The sequence below is a fragment of the Tetrao urogallus genome (assembly GCF_951394365.1).
Source record: "Tetrao urogallus genome assembly, chromosome: 7".
NCBI lineage: Eukaryota > Metazoa > Chordata > Aves > Galliformes > Phasianidae > Tetrao > Tetrao urogallus.
In genome coordinates, this window is record NC_136820.1 from 25,337,874 (window position 1) to 25,349,539 (window position 11,666).

The following is an 11,666-nucleotide window of genomic DNA, read 5'->3' on the forward strand; positions in this document are numbered from 1 at the left end:
AAGCTACCTGACTTCAACTAATTACCACTTAAGTTCCTCCCTATCTCTTCCCTCAGATTTTATCTCTGCATGAAGAGTTACAAGAAATTACAGCTTATCTTTGCTGAAGCAGTTTCATTCCTTTCTTTTCTTTGTGCACTGTAGACCAGAGTAGGGCAGTCGACATCTGCACACATTCGGAGCTATGCATTTTCCCCCATGTTGACAAGGTAGTTTACATACAGCTGAAATGAGATACCAGACACACAATACATCTTCTGCACAACACATGATCATTTTTCTTCGTCTTACTGTACTAACACAATTGTTCCCTGGTGGACCATGTTGGGACAGCATAAATAAAAGCACAATGGAAGAACCAAAAAGCAATGCTTCTCAATTTATAGCATCATGGCCTTCACTGGAATACAGCCACAGTACATCTAGTCTTATTTGTGCTCCATTCCCCTTTTGAAATACCATCATTTCTGTTGTTCTTTAAAGTTCAGACTGTCTTTTAGATGGATGTCTCCATGAGAGCGAGGGAATGTAAAACTATAATGTGATGGAAAGCGCAGCAATAACAGCAGAGTAGCAAAGTCCTGGGCTGCAGCAAGTGAGGACAAGCTCAAATGAAGCAGCCATGGATACAAAAAGAAAAGAAGGAGAAAAAAAAAAAAATCTGCTTACCCTTGGAAGGCATCACGTACACAAAGATCTCTCACTGGAGATACTTTTGCCTCCACTACCAACCCTTAAATGAGGTCTGGGGTGGATCCTGGCTCCACCCCACCAGTTACTTAGGTGCATGCATCAGAGCCCCCCTGGGATGGCCCTGCCTTCACACCAGGTGCTCAATCACTAGTTCAAGCCCTGATTTAGCATTTCCTCTACAGGGAGCAATAAAAATTTCTGCTGAAACTTCTTCAAGGCAGTTTTTGGATCCACAGATCCACATGCAAACAGTTTCTATGCACTAGGTACTGCTTACACATTGCCATCCTTCCTTAGGAGGAGTGGAGGACCAGAAAGGCAATGGTCAACTAAGCAGGCACAGCCATAAGCGCACCCTCTTGTCATACAGCAGTCAAGATAACACACAAGAGGGCTGCAATTTTCTTATAAGCACCTTTGCTAAGAGAAGTCAAATCGGAAAAAGATTTAGTTAATTCAGGCACAGTTGTTATTTTGATATTCAGAACCTGAGAACTTCTACCGTTATTGCTGGTGCAGGGAGTGGAAGCAGGCATTCTGCAATTTCTACATCCCATACTTACCTTTTAACATCACCCTCTATCTCAATACACTGTTGAATACAAGAATAAGCATTTTCCCAATCAAATGGGAACATTTGTTTGTTATTGTTTGTTGGACAACATACATGCAGAAGAGCTAATACTAGCAAATTTGGACTCCTTGAATCACACATATATTACATATGCAGGAGGATTTAAACCAGAGACCTTGCACCTACCGTATCCAGGTCAAAAGCAACATTTAAGTGAGTTATCTCTCAGCATCCCAGAAAGCAAACAAAAAGCTCTCCTTTTTTCAGCCTCAGGACTATTACCTTTGGCATCAGGGCAGCACTGTTACAGGCACACAGGGCCATGCAGCTCTGAGCAGATTTTATAACCTTCATCTGCTTTTGTGAATCAAAATTTTCTGAAAGGCAAGTACTTGCTCAGTAGGAATTTTGAGTACAGAAGACTTTCTCTTGCTTTTTTAAAAACACCTAGAGCTGATTCTCCCAATTTATCTTCAAAGTGAAAAGCAAGTTTCAGTTCTCCAGATCTGTAAAATTTACTGAAGTTTCTAAACAATATCAATAGTAATAGCATTTCTATAATGGCTGTTCTTTGGTTCTTTAGACTAGAACCTCAGTTTACAGTAAATATTTCAGAAATACAGTGTATGCAAAGTAATGAATTTGGCAACAAATGAGATCTGAATTTGAAATCACTTGAAGTGAAAAAGTTATGTTTTTCTGACCAAGCTAAAAAGCTATCTATTCCTGACACATATACATAAGATCCCCAGTATGCAGAAGAACTTCTCATTTACTGTTCTAAGACACTTCTAGCAGCTTTGTTAGGCACTGAAGATTTGAACACTGTACTGTATAAATCAAACAAGTAGAGAAGGGATACAAGAAAAATGTCAGAAGTTATTTACCTAAGTGACATGCTCCACCGACCCATCCAGCTGGACAGCTACAAATCCCAGGAGCCACACAAGCTCCATTATTCCGGCAACCTTGAGGGCAAATTGCTAGAAGAAAAGAATGGGAAAGAGAACAGGATTTATAAAACTGATATAAAAGAATCCTGACAGAATGAAATATTCAGAATGATACAAATCAAAATGGCAAAATACATTTTATTCCAGGTCAGGTGCTCAACTAGTATTACTCCAAAGGCATCTCCAGGACCAGGGAAACAAAAAAAAAAATTTTTTTTTAATTTAAAAAAAGGAAAAAGAAAATATACATATACAAAGTATTTAAGTTTAAATGTTAACATATGCACACTTTAATGTGGAATAACTTGAAAGTATTTTTTCTGAATACATACCAGTAATGCAGGTTCTTTGATTCTGTCATAATGTAGTGACACTTCAATAGTTATTAGCCTCTTAATCCTTTTAAAATGTTTTTGTTACTGCTGTTACATTTTTATTGATATATCCTGAGACAAAAAAAAACTTGAAACTACTTCAGTGATCTATCCAGCAAATTTTGTTTTTACTACTTGAGTCTCATTAGGCTGCCATCAGGACTTACAATGTTTAGGGACTGTCAGCACTTCAATCAGCTGTGGTAAAGATGAAGCAGTACTCACCTTCCTGGCACCTTGATCCTGTCCAGCCAGAAGCACAAAGGCACTTCACAACCCCATTGACAGAGATGCATTCCCCGCCATTTTGACAGCCTCCTTCACAGCTTACTGCAGAGAAACAGCATGCACAGTACATTCAGGAGCAGCATAAGTAACTGAGTAATTATCTGTACGTCAATTACTTATTTCATCACATCTGTAACGACTACAAGTTTGACTATTCACTGCAAGGCACATCATCAGGAATGAGCAAGGGTGACAGAACCATGTCAGCACATGCCAACTCAAAATGTAGTTAAAATTAAGCATGAGTTTGTTGGCCTCTTAAGAGTACTGAGGGTGCTAACAAACATGATTATCACGGTGCCACAACCGCCCCCCCCCAAAAAAAAAAAACCAAAAAAACAACTGTAAACCAACAGCTGAGCAGCTACATCACAGCAACTAGTGACATGTATTCTTATCAATCTAGCCAAATCAGAGCTGATAAGTCAGTAATATGTGGTTTTGGATTCACATATTTAATTTTCTGCCAGTTCCTACATATAACAAGAGGAAGAAGAAGGGATTATTACTTTGACAAATGAAACTATGGCTATGCTCCAGTCAAGTGGTGCTTTACTAAAGGCCAACTAAGTAAGCCTCCTCATTTCAGAGCTGTTCTACATATCAAAGCCCTGAAGGCTTAATTAAGCATTATTTATGCCAGACATATGATTAATATCAACTGTGGACTGCAATATTGCCTCTGAAACATGGCATAATTGCTGTTCTTTACAATCAAATGCATCTTTTCACAAGAATGAATGTAAATATATACAACTTTTTCACTTTATGGAAAAGAAACAACTATCCTTCATTTTAACAATGAACAGTCAGAATGTCTGCTCAATACTTCACACTTAAGTTTAAATCTTTCTTCTACCACAAGTTATGAGCATGAATTCAGCTAACAGATTTCTGGTACAAATGCTGAACTGCAAGGGCAACAAATCAACTCCAGTATAACCAGAAAAGCTCTTCAGAGCCTGTTTCATGTTCCTCTATCATACAGTATAAGTTACTGTTTTTAATAACACATTGCACTTCACGGCAAGTTTGCACAAGCTATAAGCCATCATATTTCACCACATCCTTTGCCTCACAGCGAGACCACCAGAAACTGTAGTACATTTGCTCAGGTAGAGATCCAAATCTAGCCTATAGCACGAGCACAAACTAAATTCATATTCTACTTTCTCTGTTTAAGAACCTATCATCTTCCTTCTGATTCAGATTACTCTGAAAAGGTGAAGTTCTCCCTGCTACACAGATCCCACCGACCTACACTTTCAGTTGGCTTTTAAGAAATAAAAGAGTATTTGAAGTCTTTTGCTAGAAAATGAACTCGACCATGTTCCAGTTTACCTCATCACTGTCGGTACTGCTAAGTCCACTCAAAACAAAAGGTTATTTCTCAGTGCATTACACAGTACTGCGTTACAAAGTAGTGTCTCCTGATGAAGATTATATTAACAATTTTTATATCAATGCATTATCAGTGGCATTTGCATTGCCATTCAATCTCATTAATATCCCAAAGCTATAGTTTGAGGTTCTGCAAATGTAGATATTATCCTGCTAGGTATGCTCAGGTCAAACTCTCTTCATAAAATACACCAAATCCTACAGACAGCCCAACAGGATTTCAGAGCTGCAAAATCTAGTCAAGTTCCTTCTCAAGTCTCCAAGAGGTTACACTCCATGTAAACTCTTGTAGCTATTTCACATTAGGAAGGAGATAAAGCAAATGCCCACAGGATAAATATCAAGAATAAACAGAGACTCCAGCAAGGTGCTTCCAGCTGCTCTGACCATGGTTGGACGGAATGCTCATCAAGTTCTTAGCAACAGCCCAACTAATCTGGAGGTTGGACTCAATGATTTTTAGAGGTCCCTTCCAACCTGTACAATTCTATGATTCTATAATTTAACAGTGCCTCTTCACCGAGAACTGATGGTAAGTTTCTAAGAGTCACAGCCTTTTTTGCTGAAAGAAAAACAATGATTTCTTCTTCACTTTCTGGAATATGTTGCTTACTACACTGGTTTCCCCTCAAACTGTTTCAAGTTCATTTCCCCCTTTATCCTAGAACTCAAGAATTATCATCAATAGTCTTATAAGTTCCTAACTTAGCAATGTTTCCTGGATTGCCCTTTCCAACCCATGCATATATTAGGCTTCAAAAAACCATAAAAATTGGTCTTTATAACTCCTCACTATCACTTTATATCTCCCACTATCACCAAGACCTTGCTATGTGTATCTTTAGCAGCTTGCCCTCAATACTGCCATCTTACAGATGCTACACCACTTTCAGCTACCTAACACATTAATATCCATCTATTCAAACCTGATTATTCAGGAAGTCTGCTATATCATTGAACAGAATTTAAATCATTTAATATCACATAACACATCAACACTGTATTTACAAGAGTCAAAATTATCTCAAATTCTCCCAATAACTTTCAGTACAGACACTGCACACCATTATCAAGCACACAGACCCTCTAGTTCAGGCATGTCCCACTCACGTGGCCCAGCCCACCCTGCAGCCACCCCGTGCCCCATATGCCATCATGGCAGTGGCTCCTCCCTGTCAAGTGGCCCAGCCCAGGCACACACTCACTGCTCAGCAACAGCCAAACACCGCTGTGTGATTGGCACTGTCTGGGCTGAAAGGGGAACATGGGGAGGGTGCTCTGCAGTGCCAGCTCAAGTTATGGCAAACAATTCTATGCAGTTTGATACGTTAGCTAAACACAGTCCTGTAAAGAGCAAAAAATATACAATCATGCTTTCTGTTTTCATAAAGGAATTTGAGAATAGGGTTTAAGATTGTTGTTAAGATCATCAATTTTTTGTTATAGTTCCAACTCTATTTTCAGTCAACATAACTACATTACCTGCAATTTTTCAAATGGAGTATACTGACATGCAATCAGATATCTGACTCAAAAATATGATCATTTTTTATTTTACTTTTTTTTCATGAGACCTTTATAAGATCTCTCTTACCAGAAGGAAATATCCCTCGCTTCACAATATTCATGTCATCATTTTTTGGCAGTACGTAGGTTTGCGAACAACTGTTTCAAGGATGAAGCACAATAACAGTAAAATTCCATCAAAAAATCTCTGACAAACGCCTTGAGAACTCACTAAGAATTGCAGCCACTGCCACTGAGCCAGACTGATGCATTAGTTTCATAAAAACAAGGTCAAATATCTCACTAGTTTTATGATTTTGTTGCTCTCTTTTAAGTTTTAATTTTAAAAAATGTAAAAAAAATGGAATTTTTTTTGCTGTTATACATTAGCTATATTACATATAAAGGCTGTTCCAAAAGTAATGTCTCCTGTTTTATTATGCTGGCCTATGACACCAGAAATGTCATGTTGCTGATATGGCAGAAGAGGGTGAACCTTCCAGTGTTCCCTTAAATTTGTTGCCATGTGTCAGATGGCAGCAGAGGGCCAGTCTGACAAAACGGCATCTGACATGGAAGCATGTATGAAGCAAAGGTGTGTCACTGAATTCTGTCATGTGAAAAAAAAAATGGCATCTACTGACATTCATCAGCATTTGCTGAAGATTTATGGAGGCCAAACAGTGGATGTGAGCACAGTGAGGTGATGGGTGGTGTTTCAGCAGTGGCAACAGGTGCTCATCTCCACTGGTGCAGATTTTTACAAGCACTGCATGCAAGCTTTTGTTCTTCAAAATGCAAAAATGCATAGCTAATGGTGGTGACTGTATAGCTGAGAATTTGCCCTATCAAATACTGTGATTGTGCTCTTTGAACCTACTGTCGTTTTCCTGAAAATAAATAGGAGGCATTATGTTCAGAGCAACCTATGTATTTTATATGTGGCCTAAGACAATTCCTTCTCACTGAATGTGGTCCAAGCAAGCCAAAAGGCTGAACATCCATGCTTTGGCAATGCATTTTTTGACAGTAAAGTCAGAGGTCTAGGGAATTAAGGTCATTATTTCAAAGTGCATTACAGTCTGAATTTGAGAAGTCCCAAATGCATTTAATTTGTTCTCAAACTTTGAGCCTTTCCATGCCAACACTTGTGTTTTACTCACCCTTGTGACAGTATCTGCCCCCATAGCCAGGTGGACATCGGCATTTTCCAGGTCTCAGGCACTCTCCACCATTTTTGCATTTTGGATAACATGTTGCTATAAGAAAGATAGCAAACGTAGGTGAAACTTACTGAAGCTAATGCTTAAATACATAAGAAACACGCATTCTTTCAGTCACCAAATGCACAGTTTGTCTTCACGTTTCCTAAGATACGTTTGCTCTGCCATCCCATGTTGCACAGGGTAACCCTGCACAGAAAGCATCATTCTGAAGCTCTTAAACACTCAAAACTAAAGAAAAATTTGCATTGTAGACAGAACAGAGAGAAGATGTGGTCGTATTAAAAAGTAAAAAGAATACAGCTTGACTGTGATAGAGGTTTTTGATAATTTAAGGCAAGAAATAGCAGGGGACAAACGAGGTGATAAGAAGAAATGTGCGTAAGCTCAATGTAGCAGAATTCAAGGGAAGTCCAGTCTGACTGCAAATAAATTACTCAGCACACAGCCCTCCTTTTACTAGTCCTAAATCATCCCTCAATTAGATCAGCTTTCTGAGAAAACATTTGTTTATTCACACTCAAATTCTAGGACCCTATGTGTTTCAGAGTCTCATCTGAATTAACTGCAGGTGCGAGATGAATTCTCACCATCACACTTCCTTATCCTTTGCCTGGATAAGTGAGAAGTCTGAAACAGTGGGAAGAAAAAAAGACGAGCACTGAATAAAACCACTGCTTGGTGTCAGTGCGAGGGCAAAATCCAGTTGCGTAGTAGAGGATTTTTCATATTAATAACTGTAGAATGAGTACTTGCATACAAATAAAGGACACAGACATGTATGATAGAACCATTCAGCACTCAGCACTACATAGCTTTTTTATCAGATACTTAGTTAATTGGAAACATCACAGAAGAGCTCTCAATTTAAGGAAAATTCTATTTCTGTGTTATTTCATAGGTTTATTGTGTTTGTTTTTGTCCCCACAATTGGCAGCAGTATCAAAATATCACTGTGGAGTTGCATACAGACAGAAAGAGTGGCTCTGTCCTGAAGATCAAACAGTTAAATTTGGTATCACTAGTATGAAGAAAGCATAGCAAGTAGGAATCACTGGTGTGAAACAGGAAAGAAACCAAGAGAATAGCAATGAGATCCTAAAAAGACAGTATTGTGTATTATGCAGTGCTGGGACTCTACGCTATGCTTATCGACTAACTGTGACTATCTGGACATCCAAGTACTTAGATATATTTATAGGATAGAACTGAAGACTCTCCATAAGGCTTCAGAAAGCATTTCAACATCGGGCTACAGCTCTGATGAAAAGATACTATGCTGAAATCCACAGTCTACAAACTGCACATCTTTTCCTTATGTTAGTTTTACCCTTTGCCAAAATATCTGCAACGGTTCTTTGCCTTCCCAGAACAAGCTTGACTCTATCTATAGGGAAGAACCTGATCTGCAGCTGCTCACCAGAATAAAAATTATGCTAGAAGCATCTTAAGTATTCTACAATACCTGTGTCCAGAAATCCAAGGACAGCTCATAGGTGGAATCTCCACCAGAACTTCTACATACAGCCTTGCCTGTCTCTGCAATCCCACTTGGAGCAAGACAGCTAAGTAGTAAAAATCTTCTCTAAGCACCTCACTCAATCAGAGAGAATGAGCCCTACAAAAAGTGTCGCTCAATGTTTTTCCTCTGTTACACTCCTGATATACAATTCCATGTCTAAAACTATTCTAAAACCTGCCCTAAGCAAAGACCAGTGTATATTAATTGGGTCCATTCACCTTGCAATCAAAAATTTAAACAACAGTTTCAAGACCATCTATTTTAAAGATCAGACTTCTTTCCCCAAAATGTCCTTTTTTAAAAAAATTTTTTGTTTGTTTGTTTAAATGATGGAACAGATCTTCCCCTTTCTATCTGTATTCTCAAGAGCCAGTGAATGTAAGACACATCACCCTCTTTTTTGCCCCTTTCAAGACCATGATATTCACTTTAAAAAAAAAAAAAAAGCACAACACACACACACAGTCAGTTAGATGCAATTTGCTGCACCTGCCACACATTTCAAAGCTTGAAAAAAATTACATTTCAGACGAAGGCAAAGCAGCTTTTCCTGGTTACTGAGTTTTAGCCACAGAACTCTATAGTTAAACTTCTCAAGACATGGGTCAGAACTCAGCCGTGTTGTGCACACCCACGGGAACAAGCTTTAAAACCTAACCCAGCTCCACACCTGCTGGCACAGCAGTGGGACATGCCAGCGACTGCTGGGCAGTAACACCTGGGAAATGAGATTTTACGAGCACAATGCATCCTGAGTAAGCAAGGGATGCAGAGAGCAACCTGCCTTTTGCACACGTTTTTGGCTTCTCCTTAATACGCGTCTCACTAATCCTACCTAGAAACATCAGTTCACGTTCCTCACGTCTGGACGGCAGTCAAGCCTCAAAAACACCTTGCTCAGGGAAGTTTACACGTCCATAGAGAAAACGACAAAAAACAAGCCGATGCAGAAGCCTAGGGCATTTAGGCAACCTTCACGTGGAAAACGTGACCTACCACAGCACCGCCGCACCACCTCTCGCGCGCCCTGCCCCTCGCTCCCCGCCCCGCCGTTACCGTGCTGGCAGAGCTCGCCCTCGTAGCCCTTGGAGCAGAGGCAGGTGCCGTTGCCGAGGCACAGCCCGCCGTGCAGGCAGCGCGGGCTGCAAGCCGCCGCCGGGCCCCAGCTGAGGGGCCGGCCCGCCCCGCGGGAGTACTGCGGGTACTGGGCGCTGCCGCCCCGCATGCCGCCCCGCATCCCGCACAGCACCAGCCACAGCCCCAGCAGCAGGCGGGGCCCCCCGCGGCCCCCGGCCCGCCGTGCCATGGCCGGGACGTTCCGCTCGGCTCCCACTCGCTCCTCTTTCTCCCTTCGCTCATTCACGCTCCCGTCGTTTTTCTCCTTTCGGTGTTCCTCCACTCCTCCCCCTCCTCATCCTTTCACCCCCATTTTAGCGCCTCTCGCCGTCAACCTCCCGCCTCGCCGCGGCCGCCCCCCGCCTCTCCACGTCAGGCTGAGCGCGAGGTGCGGGGCCGAGCCCTGGGTTACAAACCTCAGTTGCTCCGCTGCAGGCTTGCAGGCCTTTGTCCTGCCTACTGCTAGCTGAGATTAAACCTCCCAGTTGTTAAGCAAAGAATTTCACTCACTGCTTGTAAATCTCAGGAGTCAGTACTGGCTCTTTCATATCTTCATCAGTGACATTCACAGTGGGATTGAGTGCACCCTCAGCAAGTTTGCAGAGGATTCCAAGCCGTGTGGTGCAGTCAACACTCGAGGGATGGAATGACATTCTGAGAGACCAGGACAGGCTCCAGCAGTGGGCCTAGGGGAACCTTATGAGATTCCACAAAGCCAACTGCAAGGTCTTGTACCTGGATTGCGGCAACCTTCGCTATCACTACAGGCTGGGGGATATAAGGACAGAGCACAGCCCTGCCGAAAAGGAACTGGGGGTACTGGCAGATGGCAGCTGAACATGAGCCAGCAGTGTGCCCTCACAGCCCAGAAAGCCAATCCTGGGCTGATGGAGAGTTGGACTGCATGACCTTTAAAGGTTCCCTTCCAACTTAAAAGATGCTGTGATTCTAACCTGGAAAAGCCAGTGCTACATGAAAAAAGAAACAACAACAACAACAACAACAAACAGAATAGGAGAAAGATAAACACAATATAAAGAGTTTAATGACTGAGCAGCTACTGGGTGGTTATTTAGCTGGACTAAGTTCTATGCAGTTCTGATGAGATCATTTTACCATGAAACTTAGAAGTTATTACCAGTTATTGTCTATTGCACCTGTTTACAGGATGACATCTTTTAGCCACAACTCTTGTAATGTAACTGATCTCTCTTGTGAACCTCTTGTGAACTAGAAACCTTAACTTCTCCTCATTTTTATCTCAAAGGTCAGGCTCAGGTGTGAACACTGTGTCATAGTGCTTCAGAGATAGCTTGAGGAAGGGAAAGGACTGAGGTGTGGAACTCAGTGCCATTTTGCAGACAGGAAAAAGAGAATGAATATAAGTTTCAAGAGGGCTCCTCACCCAGCATGAAGTCTCTGGGAATATATTGTTTGAATAACATTCTGCAACAAATAAACACCATTGTTTTAGTTCAAATGTGAAAATATCTTCAGGTACAAGAACACACACACACACACACAAAAGGGAGAGAAAATGTTTTCCCCCTCATTACTGCCCATCTTTCATGAGCATTTCCTATCATTTTTAAGTATTTCCCAGAGAAAGCACATGCTTTCAATGCCGAGATTGAGCCCAAGAGAGTATTTTTAGAAGAGTTTTATTGACTAATAGCAATAAAAAGACAGTAAAAACACTTAAACAAAGGATAGAGAAAACATACTTCTTCAGAAAAGTGAAATAAATCTCATATCTCCTGTAAAACCAGGGAAAAGCAAGCCTTACTTAAGCTGTGAGATTTGGCTTTGAATTTGTTTCATGATGGCATGAAGCAGCTTGATTTGTTGACTAGATGAAGCAGTAGTACAACCTGATAACTGAATTCACTTGGATTGGAAATTAAAGTTTGTAATTGTTTGATGGAATAAAAGGAAAAAAAAAAAAACCTGTTTCTGTCAGAAAGAATTGATTTCATATCAGTGAAGTGTGGAACATACGCTTCGTAGAGAGATGAA

The 11,666-nt window shown here is 40.9% G+C and overlaps 1 protein-coding gene across 1 annotated transcript; it reads right to left on the reverse strand.

Moving 5' to 3' along the window:
* Positions 1 to 114: 114 nt before the first annotated feature.
* Positions 115 to 9,840, reverse strand: LOC306948939 (uncharacterized protein; the record flags this gene model as incomplete). Its single annotated transcript, XM_079538678.1, has 5 exons — positions 115 to 224; positions 2,155 to 2,250; positions 2,820 to 2,924; positions 6,953 to 7,048; positions 9,591 to 9,840. The coding sequence occupies 5 exons, from the start codon at positions 9,838 to 9,840 to the stop codon at positions 115 to 117; spliced, it is 657 nt and encodes a 218-aa protein (XP_079394804.1).
* Positions 9,841 to 11,666: the final 1,826 nt, after the last annotated feature.